This window comes from Carassius auratus, chromosome 26 (assembly GCF_003368295.1).
Source record: "Carassius auratus strain Wakin chromosome 26, ASM336829v1, whole genome shotgun sequence".
NCBI lineage: Eukaryota > Metazoa > Chordata > Actinopteri > Cypriniformes > Cyprinidae > Carassius > Carassius auratus.
Window position 1 is genome coordinate 19,853,848 of NC_039268.1, and position 22,310 is coordinate 19,876,157.

The 22,310-nt window shown below is 39.8% G+C and overlaps 1 protein-coding gene across 1 annotated transcript; it reads left to right on the forward strand.

Annotated features, from left to right (window-relative positions):
* LOC113044602 (T-cell surface antigen CD2-like) lies at positions 1-5,776 on the forward strand. The gene is made up of 5 exons (XM_026204717.1): positions 1-263; positions 3,461-3,754; positions 3,860-4,099; positions 4,207-4,365; positions 5,025-5,776. Exons 1-5 carry the CDS (start codon positions 203-205, stop codon positions 5,117-5,119), a joined length of 849 nt encoding a protein of 282 aa, XP_026060502.1. The 5' UTR covers positions 1-202; the 3' UTR covers positions 5,120-5,776.
* Positions 5,777-22,310: the final 16,534 nt, after the last annotated feature.

Consider the following 22,310-nt stretch of genomic DNA (forward strand, 5'->3'; position numbering starts at 1 on the left):
AGAGCGTGCAGCATTTTTTTTTTAAGTTTGGTTCTGCATAATCACTGACATCTTTAGTTGATGATTCTGCATTATCGACAGCTCCCTAAATGCAAACTTTCTGTTCTCTTTTCTGTTTGTGAACGGAAGTTATTCCTGTGTCGACGAGCAGGTGGTCAAAAGGAATATATTCTGGAATATATTTTCTGTTTGCAGAAGAGCAATGAGCTGCCAACACAGTCTCTTATTTCTATTCCTCTCTGGCTTCATTACTGTAATCACTGGTAAGTTATGTATTCATTTTGTGTAGATATTTTAATGAACTGAACTAAAACAGCCCGATTTGCAAATCTTAGATTAAACTGCTGCATTTCGAGTTTGTGCACATCCGCCTTCACTAGAAGACACTTACATAATGTCATATATATATAGAAAGAGACCAGATGAACATTTAATCTTTGTATTTTACAAATACATCGATTATTTAGATTTATTTAGTTCTTCACATTAAGAAAATAAAACGGTTCTGCCTGAAAATGGTTTTGATAGTAATGTTCATTGGTGAACCTTTTTTATTGTATTACTATTATTATTATTTTTTTTAGGGCAGACCCACTTTATATTAAGTGGCCTTAACTACTATGTACTTACATTTTAATTAATGATTTAGTACAATGTACTTATTGTGTACATGTTTTTACATTGTACTTATATTTAAAAACAACAACATGTAATTACATCTGTATTTAATTTCTGCAATTACATTTATAATTACACTGTTGACCCATACTTTACACCTTAACCCACCCTTAAACTTACCCATACCTCCAAACCTCTCCCTAACCTTACCCCTATCCCACCTCAATAGCAGCAAAAGTGTTTTACAATACAATATGAACACAGTAAGTAAATTGTACTTATTTTTTTATGTAAGTACATAGTAGTTAAGGCCACCTAATATAAAGTGGGACCATTAAAATAAATTATAGAAATGATATGCTGGATAAATAGGTGAATGCAGATTTAAAGGCAGATTTGAACTTTAACATTGCACTGTATTTTCAGAACAGATTTTTTTTTTTTTTATTCATTTTATTTTATGGTTTTATAATAGTTCTGATATTTTTATTTTGATAAAAAGCCTGGTCCCCATTTGTGACATCTTATCCCACACAAAAGATTATTTTGTGTGTTTGGTGTAATAGAATATACTGAAATGCTTCATTGCTCAAATTTAATTTTATTTTTTTTAAATACTGTAGATTATTGTAGGTCCTCTATGCCTCGCCTCTCTCAAAGGTGTCGTTTTTTTTTTTAAGCACTCATTGGAAATATAACGACCCTTTCTATATTCGCGAGCTTCATCTTTCAAAATGAATTTAATGAAGACAGTTAATAATGTCCTTAGTTTTACCATCAGTTCAAGAACAAAGAGGACAGAGTCACGTGACAGACAGTGATTAAGATCGTATGTGTTTGCAGTAACAAGCCACTGACGGTTAAACAGCTGACTCCACCAGTTTAACCATAAAACCATGTCTGCATTTGTGATCGAAGAAACGTCAAATAACAAATGCTACTCTAGACTGCTCAAAACTTGTGTTTGAATCATCAGTGACAAATTCTTTAAATATAAAAAGCGTACATAAAGTCTGTGAGTCATAACAGACATCATTGTAATCTATTCTCCCAGAATCAGGAAACAGTCCTCCATAAAATGCGTTTGACACATCTGAATATTTGGGTTCAACTGTTCTGGAACAGTGTTGTTAATACATAACCTCTGATTTCTAGTCTTGTCCTCTTTTGGAAGGACAAAATGTAGTTTTGCTTTCACAATGAAACACAGCATCTCCACAACATGGAAGTGCAGCATGCCATGGGTGCCGTACTGATAGGGCAAAGTATCAAAAGTTACATTTAGTCATAAATGCCATGTCTTTTTATCAATCTGTCATCCCTGATATGCAATGAAATGCAATACAATACGAGCTATCATTCTTTATTATTTACCAGTCAAATTTGTAACTGAGACCAGATGAAATACCTTAATTTTATATATATATATATATATATATATATATATATATATATACACAAGCCGTCTTGCATCTAACCATACAGGTGCACACTACGCACACTCTGGCAATTCCGCAGTGAGTCGGTGTCATGGACATAGGACAAAGCAAGTGTAAATATATTTCCTATTCTATATTTCCATCTTGTAATGCTGCTTGTTTAGGTTTTTATTTTATTTAAATGTTTAATGTAAATTATTAAATAAATACATTGTCTAATTGTGTCTATACTGGACGCGAGAGTTGTCGTGCTGTGCCCAACTGCGCTTAAAGTCTGTCAAAATTTGATGACACCACACTACAGTTGCAAATCATCTGAAAGTAGTGTCAGTACACGTCGTCATAAATAGAACGAGGCATCAGTTTACTGATGGGGATTGTGTCGCATCACACCGCTTCCAGTGTAAGTGAGCCGCACAATAGTAACACTGCTGTAGGTTGCTTTTTGGTGGGTGTGCTTGTGTTGTTACGGACTTGTTCATATCGTAGGGCGAAACATTTCTCTCGGAAGCATGTCTCTATGGCAAACACGCGGGGGGAGGGTTGAGCCCATTTGGAAATATGGGGTCAGTGTAAACTACACATTCGAGTTAATCAATCAAATTTATTTATCGCCCAGCCCTACGACAGTGATGTTGTTACGAGTGGTTGACTTAACTTTTATAAAGAATATCTCTTTAAATTTGAGACTTTAGTCTTTGCAGCTTCTTTATGCACCTAGAGCTTTTAATACTACAAAGAGAATGGAATATTGAAATTTCATCTAAACTACATTGTGTTGTTTTAAATCAACCATATCGTTTTTATGGTCAAAAACGGCCGAACAGAATATTTAACTGAGTTCAGCCGTTTAGTCTAAAGCAGTGGTTTTCAACCTGTGGGCCGCGATGGTATTACAGGTGGGCCGCCAATTACTATTAAAAGAAATAGTAATATTGTTCATATATGTAAAATGTCTGTCATAACATAATTACATAATTTTTATTTAACTAGATAAGAAAAAAAATATTAAACTAATTATGTTTCCACTATTCAAGCTCTCTGATTGGTTTAAGAATAAACCGCCAATTTATCTTAGATATTTTTGCTGCATATGCTACAGAACAAGAGGAGTTGTACCAAGCGGTGCTGCCAGGCTGAGTTATTTTCTGTTCATTGCCAGTTCATTCAATACAGTCAGTTAACAATCTAGCTTCTATTTTATTAACCCAACAATAGGGGGGACAGTTAATTTTTTTGCAGTGGGCCGCACAAACATATGTGTTTGGTTGTGTGGTCCAAGAGTTCAAAAAGGTTGGGAATCACTGGTCTAAAGTTAAGGTCTAATCAGAAATGGGCTTTTGAAAAGAAACCAACCTTGAGAAATCTGAAATAAATGCTGATATAAATGTTTTCTCTTATAGTTTCAGAGATATATAAAACAGATCTACTCGAGGGAACGTCCTGCACCATAAAGCTTCAAACTAGAAACACTGACAAATCTTATGAGATCAAATGGACCCATCTCTCTAGTGATGTCGTGATTCAGAGGAAAAATGGGAAGATCAGGAAAAACACTCCAGGTCTAACAATAGAAGAAGATGGATCATTAACATTTGAAAGTGTTAGTCTGAAGAACAGCGGCAGATATACATACACTGTTTTTAATAATGACGGTACACAGCTTGATGCTGGAGAAAAGGAAATTAAGGTTTATGGTAAGATCGTATTATTTAAACCCTTCTGCCATAATAACAAAATAAAACTGTATGTTTCTATTGTAGTTTCAGTAGTAGGAAATAACCACCATGTTTCTTTTACAGCAAACGCTCCTAAACCTACTGTGAAGATCAACAACAAAGATGGGATCACTACTCTCACCTGTGACTTTAGACACCGTACAGATCTGACTGTATCCTGGTATAAAGAAGATAATATCATCCAGTATGAAAACAACCCAAAACTGCTCTTGACGTCTGCTCAAGTACAGGAGAATAAACCGTACTCCTGCAGTGTGAGCAATCCTGTCAGCAAAGAGCAAAGTGATAGCATTACAGTTTCTTGTAAGTCATTTTTTCACATCCTTTCTTCAATGAGTTTGTTTCAGTTTTTTGGATTTCTAACAGCTTCATAACATTTGTTTTTTGTCTTACCGGTCCTACAACTAAAGGCGACCCAGGTCCCAGATTATTACCCATATTATTTGGCTTTGATTTCTGGGTAATGGTGAGTATTTTAGCAGGTTCAGGAGCCCTTCTTCTGCTGCTGCTATGTGTTCTTATCATCTGTGCATGTCGAAGCTGTAGACAAAGCAAGCAGCACCAAAAAGGTAAGAGATGTCTTCATCACCGTGAGCATTTGCATTTTCAGCAAAAGGGAGACTGATCAAAATATGAAGCTGTTCTTTTTGAGCTTTAAAAGTTCACACCACAGTCCTCCATAGTCAAAAACGTTTTAAATGCCAATTCATAAACTTACATTTATTAATTTAGCAGATGCTTTTATATATATTAAATATATAATATTTACTATCTATTAAATGAAATAGTATTATATTATATTATATTATATTATATTATATTATATTATATTATATTATATTATATTATATTATATTATTATATTATATTATAGATACTGGATATAGGATTACACCAAGATATTGGCACTGGCCATCAAAAAAAAAAAAAAAAACATTCAGTCGAAATTAAACGGCTTTTCAGACTGGCAGTTCTTGATTTGGTTGAAAGCTAATAAATAATAAAATTGCATGAAAACTGAAAATGGGAAAGCATAATTAATTGGAATTAAATGTAAGTTGTGATATGATTCATACTTTTCAGTATGAGATGCTTAAACTAGAACACTTGTTAAAAAAGTTTAATAAACAAAGATCCGTGTACATTTTAATGTAAAATTATTTCAAAATTATTGAAATATTGGCAATAATGGCAATTGTATGAAAATCTTTTCTTTGATATCTTTCAGATGAGAAGGAGTTCAGACTGAAGAATCTTCAAGCTCCAGCTCCTATTAAAACAGATCCAGACACAGTGGAAACATCTTTACAACTGACAACTTAATTGTTCATACTTCTATAATCTAAGCTCTGCGGACCCAGATACGGGTCCAAAATCACCTTATAAATGTTTATAATTCATTTGCATAGCCTTCCTTATATGGTATCAGCCCCTTATATGGGTTTATTTGAAAATTTAGAGTCTCTAAGAACTGCTTAGAATAGTATTCGTCCTACATGTGAATTTCCACAAATTTATTTTTAACAAAACAGTCAAGTTATTTATCACAAGAAAGCTGTCAGAAATTCTCAGGAATTTGACAGATCAAAGATCTAAATGATCACAGATCAAATGGTTAGATTATGTTCTCTTCTTTCAAACGAGACCATTTTCACATTTCTGCGCGCTTCCATTGCTGAGATATATGGCATTTTCCAGACACACATCAGGGAGAAAAAAAAAGACACACTTTTTGCTCTAACCTTTTACAACTCAGTGCTGCCCAGTGGTATGTAGATTACATCAGATTACATGTCAGTAATATCAATTTTTGAATGTGGCTATGAATATTTGGCATATGGCCAAACATTAAAATTTAATGGATTTAAACATTTGTTTAATTACACTGTAAATACCTCTGCAGATATTTACAGTCATGTTCCCCATGTACATACTATGTACTTATTATAGTAATTACAATGACTATGTAATAACTAGGTACTAAACCTGAACCTACCCCTAAATCTAACCCTACCCCATGAAGTTACCTTGTATTACCAGAACTTTATTAGATAAATACACTGTAAGTACACTATAAGTACATGTTAAGTTCACGTGCTGTAAAATAAAGTGCAACCGATATTTGTTATGTCCATATTATGTATAGGAATATTACATAGGTGTTGTTCAATAAAACCATGTAATTACTTGGTTTTTATATTTTATTTGTACCAATTACTTTTGCCTCATCGTTAGTTTATATAAAAAAATCAATACTAAAGTCTTGTTTTCACTGAGATCTATTTGTGTTACTAAAAATATCAGATTACTCAATTATCAAAATAATCAGTAGATTACTTGAATACCAAAATAATCATTAGTTACAGTCTTAGATTAGTTAAAATATTTAGTATTTTGTCATTGAAAAACTCTTAAATATTCTATTAAAATATTGCCCTTCAGTGTTTCTCCAGCTGAATACTTCCAGATGATCGTTTCATTGTACTCGCATACTAAATAAACAGCATCTGGGTTAACAGAACGTCATTGCTGAAAGGGCTGGTTGTTCACAGAGGAATGTATTGAAATATATTCATAGAAAGTTGACTGAAAGGAAATGGTGTGGTAGGAAATGGTGCACAAGGGACAGGGATGACCACAGCCTTGAGACGATTGTCAGGAAAAGCTGATTCAGGAACGTGGGAGAGCTTCACAAGGAGTTGACTGAAGACAGAGTCAGCACATTAATTGTCACCACACTCAGACGTCTTCAGGAAAAGGGCTACAGCTGTCACATTCCTAGAACCAAGTCACTCCTGATCCAGAGAATAACATCTGAAGCATTTCACCTGGAGTAAGGAGAAAAAGAACTGGACTGTTGCTCAGTGGTCCACAGTCCTCTTTTCAGATGAACGTAAATTTAGCATTTCATTTGGAAATCAACATCTGGAGTCTGGAGGAAGACTGGAGAGGCACAGAATCCAAAGTCCAGTGTGAAGCTTTATGGGGATGCTGATTTCCTCTTCCAGCAGGAAGTTAGCACCTCCCCAATGTGCCAAAACCACTTCCAAGTGCTTGATTGGCCAGCCAACTCACCTGACCTGGATCTCACAGAGAATCTATGGGCTATTGTGAAGAGGAAGAAGAGTAACACATGACATACAAAACAGAGGAGCTGAAGTCTGCTAAGTCTGCTGACTCAGCAGTGCCACAGACTGATCACCTTCATGCCACGCCACACTGAAGCCCCAACCAAGTATTGAGTGCATAAATAAACCTACTTTGGATTTTAATTTGTCTTTTTCTTTAGAAGTTTCCTACTTTTTATTTTTCTAAGCTGTAAGTCACCATCAGAATTAAAACTAAAAACTTCAGTCTGTGTGCAGTGAATCTAGAATATAAGAAAGTTAGCTTTTTTTTTTTTTTAAATTAAAAAAACAGGCACAATTGAGGCAGCTACCAGCTCCTCTTAGGACCCCGGGGTCAGGAGTCATAGCAATACACACACAGAGAACGTATAAACGCCAGTGGCAGCACCATCGTCATGTGTTTGACAACAGAACAGCATGTAGTAAGAAGGTGGGTACAAAGTAATGGTTAGATTATTATTGTGCTTCAGCCTGTGCCTGCCCTGACCTAAATCTTTAGGCAAGGCAAGGCCTATATACAGTAGCACATTTCATACACAATGGTAATTCAAAGTGCTTTACATATAAGAAAGTAAAATAATCCTGAAGATAATAAAATGATTTAAAAATTAACTTATTTAAAATGAATTTTAAAACAGTTGGAAACAGAAGATGATTTTACATAACAAAAAACAGTGAAAATACAGTGCAATCAGTTTGGACATCACACAGTGCTCATTCAATAAATTCACATCTGAACGGATGAGTTTTGAGTCTAGATTTAAATGTGACTAGAGTTTTAGCACATCCGATCTCTTCTGGAAGCTGATTCCAACTGCGGGCGGCATAAAAGCAGATTCCCATTGTTTTGTGTGAACCCTTGGTATTTCTAACCGACTCGATCCTAGTGATCTGTGTGCTCTGTTAGGTTTATGTTCAGTGAACATATCTGCAATATATTTCAGTCCTAGATCATTGACTTATAAACAAGTAAAAGTACTTTAAAATCAATCCTAAATATAACTGGAAGCCAGTGTAAGGACCTGAGGACTGGCGTGATATGGTCAGATTTTCTGGTTCTAGTCAGAATCCTGGCAGCAGTGTTCTCGATGAGCTGCAGCTGTCTAATGGTCTTTTTGGGAAGGCCGGTGAGGAGCCCATTACAATAGTCCACCCTGCTGGGGATAAAGGCATGAACAAGTTTCTCCAAGTCTTGGCTGGATCTAATTCTTGCAATGTTTTTTATAGTTCCCATTCTTCGTGATCCCATGTTTTAAACTTTAGTTAGTGTGTAATGTTCTTGTTAGACTATAAATAATATCTGTAAAATTCTAAAGCTCAAAGTTCAATGCCAAGCGAGATATTTTATTTAACAGAATTCGCCTACAAAAAACGTCCTGTTTGGACTACATCCCTCTAGTTCCTGCAGTAATGACTTCACTAAAACAGTTAAACTAACCTCCGCCCACATGAATTCACAAAAAAGGGGGGCGTGGTCTTGTTGCGCTCCGACGGAGAAGGACAGTTTTAACAGTTTTTGTAACTTATTACACAAAGGGCAACGCTGTTTAGCTTTGTTAACTAGATGTTAGGGCTCTGCAAAAAAAATCTAATGCGATTTTCATGTCCATATCGTCTGTAAAAATGCTCCTTTGATTATAAGTGCATAAGTACATGCGCTAAGCTGGTGTCGAATCACAACACAGGAACCGCTGGCCCAATCAGAACTCGTTACGTATTTTAGAAGGAGGGACTTTATAGAACAAGGAAGTCATCAGGTCGTTTTTATGAAAGTGAAAACAGGGTATACAGATAGGTGAATTGTGTGAAAAATACTGTATTTTTATGGTAAGAGGGAAAAACATGATACCCTTCCACCATAATAACAAAATAAGACTGTACATTTTATTGTAGTTTCAGTAGTATGAAATAACCACCATGTTTCTTCTCTGAAGATAAACAAAAAAGATGTTGTTACTCTCACCTGTGACTTTGGAGACCATACAGATCTGACTGTATCCTGGTATAAAGAAGACAATAATGAAAACAACCCAGAACTGCTCTTGACATCTGCTCAAGTACAGGAGAATAAACCGTACTCCTGCAGTGTGAGCAATCCTGTCAGCAAAGAGCAAAGTGACAGGAGAAGAGTATCACGTAAGTTGTTCTTATTTCATGTGCTTCTCACGCCGCCAGACCCCTGCTCTCTCACATACAATCCTGCCAGGAGCTTTGTGAAGAGTAGAAAATAGTGGTTTTCATCTTGCCACTTTCTTGGTAAAGAAAACATCTTTACTCAAATTAATCAAAATGGATTTATTGCATTTATTGGAGCCAAACTCTTCAGACACACACACACACACACACACACACACAAAAGAAGTGTGTTTTTGGTTGCCACGGCAAGACAACCCTGCACAGATTACCAAAAGAGAAACAGCATTAAAGGTGCCATCTGTAATGTTTGGCAAAAACAAATCTAGTCATACTCCACATTCCATACCAGATGGGGGCAGTATGCCTCAATAAAGTGGATTGGTCTACTCTAGAGTAACAAACGAGAAACGGCATAGTCTCTGTGCTCCGCCCCTACTTTCACAACAACACTACAGTCATAGCCGAAGCCTAACTGTGCGTTCACACCGCCGGCGTCTAGAGCGTCAAAAATCGCTCTTGCCGCTCTGCTCACAACGCTGCAGAAAGATTTGTGAGCGCTCAGATGCTCTAACGTAGATCGAATGCTTATTTTGTATTTAAAGCGGCCGCAAAGCAAACAAGCTTGTTGATCTCGTGCAGACTAACCACAAGGAGTTATAACCTCATTAAATATTGTTGTGGACGAAATATTAGGATCCTTTACTTAAAATGAACAATCTCAGACACCTTGGTCCACGTATCACTTTTAATTAATTTTTTTATGTCCCTGTAGGCAAACAGGGACACATCATAGATTAATACAAACGATAAACAGCAATAATCAACCTGTCCTTTATTCTGCTTGTGAACTAATGTGCCAACTCTCAAGCATTCACCTTGAGACACACGCAATTGACTCTTTTCACACGCTTTCACGCCACACATAATTTTTTTCACGCACAGAAAAACCACGAAGCAAAGAGGACACGGAGACCAACAGACTAGACAGAGCAGGTTAGTTATGATACATAGGGCTGTGCAAAAAAATCGAATGTGATTTTCATGCACCTCTCATCAGTAAAGACGCTCCTGTAATTAGAAGTATATCTCCAGCATGTGCATTCAGATCAGGGTTGCCAGGTTTTCACAAAAAATCCTGCCCAGTTGCTTCTTAAAACTAGTCCAAAACTAGCCCAATCGCATTTCCGGGAGGTTCCCCGATAAAAATTGCTTCCCGGGGTTATAAATTTATAAATAAAAATATAAATTTTTGGGAAGGGTTTCCATGGTAAAATTAGCATTTTAGGGGCTAAATATCACGTTATTGGTATTGGGATTGCTTCAAACCGCGGACATGAAAAACAACCGCAGACTTGGCAACACTGGTTCAGGTGGAGCGGCAGTTACTGCACAGAGCCTTAGTCTACCGACAACTAACACAAAATCGCTTTCAAAATCGACAAAGAATCGCCTGCGATTTTAACATCGATGTTGTGTAGATTGTCAGTGAATTACGGCTCTGTGTAGTAAATGCCAACCAGTGTTGCCAAGTCTGTGGTGGTTGTTTTTCATGTCCGCTGGTCACAGCGACCCCAATACAAATAACGAATCATATTTAGCCCCTAAAATGCGAATTTTACCAAGGCAACCCTGCTAAAAAACATATATTTTAACCCCGGGAAGCAATGTTTTATCGGGGAACCTTCTGGAAGCGAGATTGGGCTAGTTTTGAGAAGCAACTGGGCAGGATTTGTTGTGAAAACCTGGCAATCCTGATCTGAACACACGTGCTGAGATATACTCCTAATTACAGGAGCGTCTTTACTGATGAGATGTACATGAGTAAAGACATGCACAGCGCTATATAATAAAATGGGTAACGTTAAGTTATAGCTAGCTAATTATCAAACGCAGCTATGGTTAGCCATCGCTAACATTAGCACGTTTATCGAACAGCCTTCGATACATTTCTATGTTATAACTTCCCGAAAACAAATACACAAACATATAAAACAAACTTCTAGCGAAATACTAACAGCATCTAACTTGCAAGTTCGGAGTCGAACCTCATTTCTTTCGGGTCCATCAGTTGTCTCCAGCGATTAAAAGCAGTGCCGATGTTTACTCTGGTATTCTTATCGGATTTGGGCTAGTAATGCTAATGCTAATTAAGGTTGATATCTCTGCAGCACTGTAACTTGACATTTTTTTAATGACATCATCGCCCTTATTTCTTCTCATTCTTTTGATGCGTGTAGGTCATGTTATGGATATTTTTACCTCAATTTCTGCATATGGCACCTTTAAGGAACCAGTGGATGGAGTTTATTTTTACAGAGCATCAACGGAGTTGTGCAAGTGTTTGTGTTTGTTCCCCTGCATTTCGAAGATGCTTGTTTTACAAACAAGGCCCAGTTTGACGCCGGATTTGCACATCGTTTATTTCTTAAAGATAATGCAGTCCCAACGAAAAAGGGTCACGATCGTGTGTTGGAACCGCATGTGGTGAGTAAAACTGCTTCAAATATCTCTGTGTTGTTAACTTAGCTATCGGCGCGTAAGCACATAACAACATGCGATGTTGTCATCAAACTGCACTTTCCACATGTACAGCTTAAAAAAAAAAAAAAAAAGTGGAAAAGTGGAACTTGTCATTTTCCAAAACCGCTAAGCAAATATATACAGTTTCAGTACATACCACATAGAGATGTCATTGCTGATGCTGCTCTTGTTAAATTTCAGCCTCTGGATCTGATTCTGGATCATAAATATACGCTGAATCTGACTGTTAGCCATGGTTTGTTTTGTTTGGTTTTGTCCTCACGGTAAAGTCACAGCTTCCAAACGCTCTCAACGCAAAAGCCTACTGGCGCTCATGACTCTTTAGCTCCGCCCACACGTCACGCCTCTAGCCGGTTGTGTTTTTCCGGGAAAAATCGGTACAGACTATCTTTCTCTTATGAATATAATAAAACTAAATACTTTTTGGAGTTATGAAGGATGCAGTACTACTCTATAGGTACTCAAGATAAACAGGATATTGAGTGAAAACGAGCATTTCACCCCCCCCCCCCCCCTTTAACATTTGCATTCTACAAATTCATAGTGGAAAAAGATTATTTAGATTTTTAAAATGTCCTTCACACTAAGAGAAAATGGTGCTGACTGAAAATGTAAAGGTTTTTTTGTTGTTTTTTTAGCTGTCTGACAGAGAATCGGTATCTCAGTTGGTTTTACCTGAACAGTCGTATTTGCTAATTCAATGCAGTATTCGATCATCCTAAGGAGGGAAAGGGAGCTGGAGATTGCTTATTGGAGTTATCACAAGGCAGAATGACGGCAGCTGATTATGCCCTATGATTTCGCACTCTGGCGGCACAAACTAACTGGGTGAGCGACACGTTAAAAGTACTCTTCTGCAAGGGTCTGAATTATGATCTTCAAGCTGAGCTAGCATGCAGAGACGAGGGCAGAGATCTTAATAGCTTCATCGAACTGACCATCTCCATTGACAATCTGCAACGTGCCCGACGATCCAGTTCTCGTCGCACTGATCACCCAGTCTTCTTGCCGTCTCATGTACCTACTGAGCCCATACAGATTAACACGTACCACCTGTCTATGGAGGAGCGAGATCGACATATCTCTAACAGGCTATGCATGTATTGTGGATTACCTGGCCATCAACGTAACAACTGCCCCACTCGTGCATCTACCTCCTCACAATGCTCGGTGAGTACTCCTCTCACTTCCATGTGTGATACCCAGTGTGTAAGCATTCCCGTTGAGTTATGGCTAAACGACAAACAAGTTATTACCTCTGCTTTTCTCGATTCTGGGGCTGCTGGCAATTTAATTTCTGAGGAGTTTGCTAAGAGGTATAACATTCAACTGATTCCATGCTCTACCTCTCTCTCAGTGGAGACAATAGATGGTCGACCACTGGGTTCTGGATCCATGACTCACCTCACTCACAAAATCTTGAGGATGGCTGGTTTACTTCACAAGGAGAGGATTCAATTTTACATTCTCCCCACATCTCACACACCTGTGATTCATGGATTACCCTGGCTACGTCTGCATAACCCCCAGATTTTCTGGAGAGAGGGTCAAGTTGTGAAGTGGAGCAATTATTGTCAACAGAACTGTCTTTCTCTGGTCAAACCCATTCCTGTCTGTTCCGTGTCACTCGCTCCAGCACAAGAGTCCATTCCTCTGCCAGAGGAATATGGTGATCTTATGGAGGCCTTCAGTAAGGAACCATCCAACACCTTACCTCCTCACCATAAATATGACTGTGCCATTGATCTTCTGCCAGGGCATTCTCCCCCAAAGGGTCGCATCTTCCCATTGTCTCAACCTGAGTCCGAAGCCATGAAGGATTATATTAAGGAAGAACTCCAGAAGGGTTTCATCAGACCATCCACATCCCCTGCTTCGTCCGGGTTCTTCTTCGTGAAAAAGAAGGATGGTGGTCTTTGTCCTTGCATTGATTATCGTGGACTAAACGAGATACCCACTTCCGTTGGTTCCTTCAGCCCTCGAACAGCTTCGCACTGCCCAGTACTACACCAAACTGGATCTGAGGTGCGCATACAATCTCATTCGCATTAGGGAGGGAGATGAATGGAGGACCGCCTTCTCCACCACCACTGGACACTATGAATATCTTGTGATGCCGCTCAGACTGGTCAATAGTCCATCTGTGTTTCAGTCATTCATCAACGAGGTCTTCAGAGACATGCTGAACAAATTTGTGATCGTGTATATTGACGACATCCTAATCTATTCCAACACACTCCCTGAACATGTACAACACGTCCGATCAGTTTTTCAACGCTTCGTCCTGTACCATGTTATATGCCAAGGCTGAGAAATGCGAATTCCACACGACTTCCACCACATTCTTGGGGTACATAATCAGTCCCGGAGGGGTGGCCATGGACGAGAGGAAGGTCAAAGCCGTTCTTAACTGGCCTGAAGCCGCAACTCTCAAGGAATTGCAGCGATTTCTAGGATCCACGCACCCGTTTACAGTACTGACAGATCATAAGAACCTGGAATACTTACGCACCGCAAACCGCCTCAACACTCGCCAAGCTAGATGGTCACTGTTCTTCACCCGATTCGACTTTTCTGTAACTTATCGACCTGGCTCCAAGAACACCAAGGCGGATGCTCTGTCACGTCAATTCGAGGAGGATGACAGTCCAATAGATCCAGAACCCATTTTTCCCTTTCATGTAGTAGTTTCTCCCCATTCAAAGGGACATTATGACTCTGCTGCAACAATACAGGGAGCAGAATGAGACCCCAGTGGCCTGTCCAGACGGCAGAATCTTCGTCCCTGAACATCTTCGTGATCAGGTCATCAGTCAAGTTCACTGCCATCCATCATCTGGTCATCCAGGCATCACAGCCACCATTAATTAGCTGGATAACTGCTTCAGGTGGGAATCACTACACAAGGACACAGCCAACTACAAACAACAGTGCAACAACTGTACCATCAACAAATCATCCAAACAATCTCCCGCTGGCCTCCTTCAACCACTTCCCATTCCACAACGACCCTGGTCTCACATTGCCATAGACTTCATTACCGATCTTCCCAATTTACAAGGCCACACTACCATACTTACCATTATTGATCGATTCTCCAAAGCCTGCAGACTCATTCCATTACCCAAACTACCCACAGCTCTCCAGACTGCAGAACATCTTTGCAATTGGGTCTTCCGGTTATACGGCTTACCCGAAGACATCGTGTCAGATCGAGGACCTCGATTCACCTCTCAACTATGGCCAGCCTTCTTCAAAGCCTTGAATGTCAATGTCAGTCTCACCTCTGGTTATCATCCCCAGGCTCCGGCTTCCATGCCGCAAATTGAGTCCAAGGTACGTGGGTCCATTCCAAATCACTAGACAGATAACCCCAGTTTCCTTCCGTTTGGCACTTCCTAACACATACCGTATTTCTCCCACCTTTCATGTATCCATGCTCAAGCCCGCTGCTGATCCCAGAGACGAGGGAGAGGGGAGGTCCCGTGCACAGGCCCCTCAACCCATCACCATAGAGGGCAAGGAGGCTTACCAAGTCCAAGAGTTACTCGATTCCAGACATCGGGGAAGAATCCTACAGTATCTGGTCGACAGGGAGGGATACGGTCCAGAGGAGCCTCTGTCACGGAGACGAACCCTGTGATTCCCTTTGCTATCGTTTTTATGTTCGATAATGGCAAAATAGAATATTTAACTGAGTTCAGCAGTTTTATCTTAAGTTAATGTCAAATCAGAAACAGGCTTTAAAAAAAAACAGCCCTGATAAATTTGAAATTAATGCTAATATAAATGTATTTTCTTATAGTTGCAGATGTAACCCAGTTAGGGTTATTATGTTGAGTTAATGACAGAATGGGTTAATGATGGGTAAAATAAGCAAGTTATTATTGAGTAAATAATATCTAATACATGAGAAGGGGTTAATTTGGAATACATAAGATGGGAGTACATTATTTATGCTTATGTACATGTATTATTTTGTGTTTCAGTTGAGAACTATATTTTAAAGCACTGTTTCTTTAAGAAATACGGTGATACTTAAAGTTTGTATGTAATGCACTTGCAGAAAATGTGCTTTTGCCTAGCAAGTTAGTATTATTTTTTGCTGATAGGTTGATGTTTTATTTGTTCCCACCCTCAAGTGTGAGAGTGTGATTCTGATTGGAGGAGATAAAAAAAGGTGAAGAGAGAGGTACGCACGAGAGTGTTGTTGAGATGGTGGAGAAGAAAATGTACATGTAAACGCTGTATAAGTTGTTGAAACTTACATTTCTTCAAATCGGAGAGTTTAAGGACATTCATGAAAGTGTATGCACGTTACTCTGCACGAGTATAAGCCGGTTTTCTTTTGTAGTGTTGAGTTCAGTTGTTAATGTGAGAATACACGATAGATAATCGGACATTCAAGTACACTGGACTGGATTAAAGTTTATTTTGTTTCATCTAACAAGTCTTGCTGGATCAACAAAGACCCAGATAGCGTTCTAAATCCCCGAGTGATTTAGAATTCCTCTGGCGCCGTGGGACATGATCAGCTCAACAGCGTCAGGTGAGCGAGAGAGAGAGAGCGCGTGTTTGAGCTTCGGAGGAGTCTAACGAGAACGCTGATAATCAAGGAATTCAGGTGATCTTATTTAATTTTATTTGTGAAACGAGTATTTATTAATATTATTTGTTTATTTGAGATATTGAGGAAGTGTTGATCTGTCATAATTGGTCATTTGAAGTGATTGTATATTTTTCTTCAAAGGGGAAAAAAGACACAAGACAAGTGTATGGTTTAATTTGAAGTTTATTGAACATTTGATATTTAAACATTTATTTAAACATTTATTTATTTTGTTTTACTGTGTATAAATAAACCTAAAGGTTAATTTTGTTATACTTACCCATTTGTGTTGATTGAAGTCATTATACAGTGACATTTCCTAGCTGACATAGGGGAGGATAGCATTAGTGCATAGTCGAGAGACACTTTAAGAACCCGGTGCGCTGCTCTGGTTATAATCAGAGCATAGGGGCGCTACACAATTTGGGGGCTCGTCCGGGATCATTATTCTCTCCCTAAAATCCTAAATATTAAGATTAAGCATTCAGTAGAAGAAAAGGGTACTTACTGACTATTCTTTTAAAGAATCAAAATGGCGCTCAAGAGTGATTCACGTTTGTCTGTTGAACTTTCAAACTGGTGCAAGGAAGCTGTAGTTGAGGAAAGCCATGCTATCATGTTAATGGGAGTACCTGCAACAACTGATGTGGCATGTATTGAAGAAGCTGTCGAAACTATAAAAGCAGTAGGCAGAGTGAGAGTTAGAGACTCTAAAAAGGGACAAAGCCCAGATACTGTGTTGATCTTGTGTGAATGCCGTGAAGTGATAGATCCTACCCGCATTCCAGCTGAATTGCTAAGAGCCGAAGGGGAAGAGACATGGAGGGTCATTGTAGCACCTGTTGATGTACCTGCATTCGGGTTTTCTGAGAAATTGGCAAAATTTCTGCATGAGGAAGGAAAATCCATGACTGACTTGGAATCTTTATTCCATTCAGCCAGTTCCAATGCTGGTTCACCCGAGTCCATTATACGTGCAGTTGGGGACCTTCTGGAAAAAACAAAGCCTTCTGGAGACTCCAATGCTTATAGGCGATTGCGTATGTTTTCTGGTACTATTCCTACCCCGTCTGGAGAAGAAAATCTTGAGAATTGGATGGAACAGGCCAGATTAATGACCGCCGAATGTGAGTGTTCAGAAAAAGAAAAGCGACGACGGATAATGGAGAGTTTGAAAGGCCCTGCTCTTGACATTGTGAAGGCGGTAAGGTTTTCAAGTCCTGAGGCTAGTGCTTCACAGTACCTTGAGGCTCTAGAAAATACCTTTGGAACCTCTGAATCAGGGGAAGACCTTTACTTTGCTTTCAGGTTACTGAGACAATTCCCTAGAGAATCTCTGTCTGACTTCCTGAGACGAATAGAGAAATCGTTGACAAAGGTGGTTCAAAAAGGCGGGTTGATGTCTCACATGATGGATAAGGCAAGGATTGAACAGCTAATCAGAGGTGCTGCTTTCGACTCAGACCTGATGTTATTACAGCTGAGGCTACGAGAACGGAAAGACCACCCTCCGACTTTCTTGGAGTTATTGAATGAGTTAAAGACAGCTGAAGAGAATGAACTTGCACGTCGTAGAATCGGAACGTCAGTGAAATCAATAAATCTGAAAACCGATGATAATCCGGAATCGGAAGTAGTAAAGCAACTCCGAGCTGAACTTCAGGAGCTAAAAGCCAATATGAGAGATGATTCAGCCAAAGTTTCTGTTGCATCCATGAAGATAGATTCTAGAGAAAAACTTGAAAAGCAAAGAGTAGATACTCATGGAGAGTCTGAAGTGAAAGAGTTAAAGAAACAAATTCACAAGTTAAATAAACAATTGGAGGTGATGAGTATCAGTTCAACTGCTAAGCCTGTTCAAACTAAAACTAGGCTGGACTACAGAGCAATGCCTTCGCGACACAATGAGAAACCAATGAAGTCTAAGGAGGATTTCTTCTGTTACCGTTGCGGGGAAGATGGACATATAGCCACTAAGTGTAACGCACCAGAGAATACTGGCAAAGTTATACAAAAGCTGGTGAGATCCCTCAGAAGGGCTAAAACTGAAGGGAGCAGATCAAAGGAAGATCCTGTTGCTTCTTGTGGTCCAGATTGTTTCTCCAAGAAGGGACTAACTGATGTCAGAGAGAAGGAATGTGTGCCTATGGGTCTAGTGGGACCAGTCTCAACCATTTCAGTAGAATTGAATGGATGTCCATGCAGTGCTTTACTTGACAGTGGTTCTCAAGTTACCATTGTTTTTGAACAGTGGCATGCCAAGTACTTACCACAGATTCCCATTCAACCTTTGACTGGATTGTCTATCTGGGGACTAAGTGCCTGTAACTATCCATATAAGGGATACATTCTAGTGGATGTGTCATTTCCTGAGTCACTTATTGGAGTGAAAGAAACAGTACCTGTCTTAGCATTGGTGTGTCCAGAACCACAAGGTCCTCAACAAGTTCCTGTAATCATTGGAACCAATGCAAGTTTTTTCCAAAGACTGATTTCACTTGGCCAGGAGTCAGGAGTATCGGATGCTGCACATTCTCTAAGGATTCAGTCAACTGTTTCAATACCTTGTGTCCAGCATAAGAAATGGAAAGAGGAAGTGACTGACTCAGTTGAAGGGATTGTTACATGGATGGGACCTGGATCCCTATCAATACCTCAGAAGGGTGAAAAGTATGTGCAGTGTAAAGTTGAACTCAAGGAACAGGTGAGAGAAGATATTCTCCTAGTAGAAGCCACGGATGAGAACTTATTACCTGCTGGAGTATTTGTCCCATCATCCGTCCTGTATTCATCTGATATAGACGTGGATAACTTCAAATTGCTTGTGTGCAATGAGACTGCGAAAGATATAAGAATTCCTCCAGGGACTGTGATGGCAAATGTTTTCCATACCGACACTGTTACGGTCGCGCAGGGAGATCAGACCGCTGTCAGGAAGCTAAATCCGAATATCTTTAACTTTGGCGATTCTCCAATACCACCTAATTGGGAGGAAAGATTAAGAAAGAAGTTGTCTGCGCGAGGAAACGTGTTTTCTATATCGGAATGGGATGTGGGAAAAGCAAAAGATGTGACTCATACTATCAGGCTGAATGATTGCACGCCTTTCAGGGAGAGGTCTAGGCGTATTGCCCCAGCAGACATCGATGATGTGCGCCGTCATCTGAAGGATTTGCTGGCTGCCGGTATAATAAAGGAATCAAGGAGTCCCTATGCGTCACCTATAGTCATAGCTCGTAAGAAGAGTGGTGCTATTAGAATGTGCATTGATTATAGAACTCTGAATTCCAGAACCGTACCGGATCAATATACAACTCCCAGGATAGAGGACGCTCTGGATTGTTTGTCGGGGAGCAAGTGGTTTTCCGTCTTGGACTTAAGGAGTGGTTACTATCAAATTGAAATGGCTGCTGAAGATAAGGAAAAGACGGCATTCATTTGTCCTCTTGGATTCTACCAATTCGAGCGGATGCCGCAAGGGATATCTGGAGCTCCAGCAACGTTCCAACGACTGATGGAGAGGGCAGTTGGAGATATGCACTTGCTACAAGTTATAGTGTATCTAGATGATCTAATTGTTTTCGGAAGAACACTAGAGGAGCATGAAGAGAGGTTGATGAAAGTGCTGGATCGATTGGAAGAGTTCGGGCTCAAAGTGTCTGTTGATAAATGTCAATTTTGCCAGCCAGCTGTAAAATATGTTGGGCATATTGTGTCTGCCGATGGCGTAACCCCAGACCCGGAAAAGGTGAAGGCTGTAAATGAATGGAAGATACCTCATGATCTAAAGTCACTGAGATCGTTTCTTGAATTCTGTGGATTCTATCGGAGATTCATTAAGAATTACTCCAAGATAGTACGGCCATTAACGGAACTGACCAAAGGGTATGCCCCAGTGAGGAGTAAACATAAAGTATTACCTAAAGGTAAATATTACCAAGAGCTGGAACCCTTTGGAGAGCGGTGGACTGAGGAGTGTACAGAAGCCTTCCATACCATTATCCATTGTCTTACTCATACACCAGTACTAGCCTACGCAGATCCATCTAAGCAGTACATATTGCACGTGGATGCCAGCTTACAAGGTCTGGGTGCCGTGTTAAATCAGGAGTACCCTGAGGGGTTGAGACCAATTGCATTCGCCAGTAGGAAGTTGAGTACAGCTGAGCAACGATATCCCATTCATCAGTTGGAGTTCCTGGCTCTGAAATGGGCTGTCGTTGACAAATTCCATGACTACCTGTATGGAACAAAATTCAAAGTAAGGACGGACAACAACCCCCTTACATATGTTCTATCAAGTGCAAAGCTCAATGCTACTGGACATAGGTGGTTGGCTGCCTTAGCCACTTATGATTTCAGCCTCCAGTATAAACCTGGTAGTCAGAATACGGATGCCGATGTACTGTCGCGTTATCCTTTGGATGCTGGTCAGACCACAGAATGGATAGATATTCCTAGATCAGGAGTAAAAGCTATCTGTACACGTGCTACTAGTACTTACCTGTCTGATGAGTCGAGTGACAGATTGGTAGACCAGCTGGGGGTCGATTCTGAAAGTATTCCTGATTTGTATGTTTGCCCAATACACTTGGGTACGAACCATCAATCTCCATTGTCTAACTCAGATTTGAGGTTAGCGCAAGAACAAGATCCCATCATTGGTCCAGTGATCCTAGATGTGGAGAAAGGGAAACTTCCCAATGCTTCAAAGAGTTCTAATGTTTTGGAGACATTATTGAGGCAACAGGGTAAGAAGTTGGCCATTCGTCATCAGCTCTTGTACAGAGTAACAAACAACTCTTTTGGGAAAGAGAAAGAGCAGTTAGTCTTGCCGGAAAAATACCGAAATGAGGTCTTGAATTCTCTTCACGATGAGTCAGGTCACCTAGGGATTGAGCGAACCACTGAATTGTGTAAAGACAGATTCTATTGGCCACATATGACTAGGGAAGTGGAGAAATATGTGAAGAATTGTGGAAGATGTATAGCGAGGAAAACTCTGCCACAAAAATCAGCCTACCTGAATCATATTACAAGTAGTGGGCCAATGGACCTTGTTTGCATTGACTTCCTGTCAATTGAACCAGATTCAAAGGGAGTTGCCAATGTACTTGTAGTGACCGACCACTTTACCCGTTATGCGCAAGCATATCCTGCAAGAGATCAGAAGGCGTTAACGGTTGCAAAAATCTTAGTAGAGAAGTTCTTTGTACATTACGGTTTGCCTGCCAGAATTCATTCTGACCAGGGCCGTGATTTTGAGAGCAGACTAATCAAGGAGTTACTTGGAATCCTGGGGATCCGAAAGACGAGAACGTCACCCTACCATCCTCAAGGAGATCCCCAACCAGAGCGCTTCAACCGCACTCTTCTATCCATGTTGGGTACGCTGGATACTGCCAAGAAAGAAAGGTGGAGCCAAAGTGTGAGTCAGTTAGTACATGTATATAACTGTACTAAAAGTGAAGTAACGGGATATTCTCCTTACTATCTAATGTTTGGAAGAGAAGCTCGTCTACCGATAGATGTGCACTTTGGAAATCCTGTGGATGGAAAGGGGGGAGCAAATTATCAAAAATATGTGGAGAGGATGAAAGAGGATTTAAGACACGCATATAAGTTATCTTTGCAAAATGCGCAGAAGACACAGCAGAGGAACAAAAGACTCTATGATCAGAGAGTGAAGTTCAGAGTGCTTGAAAAAGGAGATTGTGTGCTGGTCAAGAATCTTGCAACGACTGGGAAACAAAAGTTACAAGATCGATGGAACTCCGTACCTTACCTTGTCCTGGAGAAGTTGCAAAATCTGCCTGTGTACAGGGTGAAGCCAAAAGCAGGAACTGGAGGTGTGAGAACTTTGCACCGGGATCACTTGTTGCCAATTGGAGAAGAAGTGAGGATAAACTTACCTGCTGAAAGGGAAGAAGTTCCACGTCACATGGTGACCAGATCCAAAACTGTGAAAAGGACACAGAAAAAAACAATAAGACCTGAAGTGGACCCAGAAAGTTGTAAATGTGTGGACATAACTTCTGACAGTGACGACGGTAGTCATTGTGCATATTACCCAGTTGAACAAACAGTGGATCTTGGAAAC

Coding starts and splice junctions, on each gene's coding strand:
- LOC113044602 (XM_026204717.1), top strand. CDS start 203: ATGAGCTGCCAACACAGTCTCTTATTTCTATTCCTCTCTGGCTTCATT. Junction 264..3,460: donor CTTCATTACTGTAATCACTG/GTAAGTTATGTA, acceptor TTTCTCTTATAG/TTTCAGAGATATATAAAACA. Junction 4,100..4,206: donor TGATAGCATTACAGTTTCTT/GTAAGTCATTTT, acceptor CTACAACTAAAG/GCGACCCAGGTCCCAGATTA.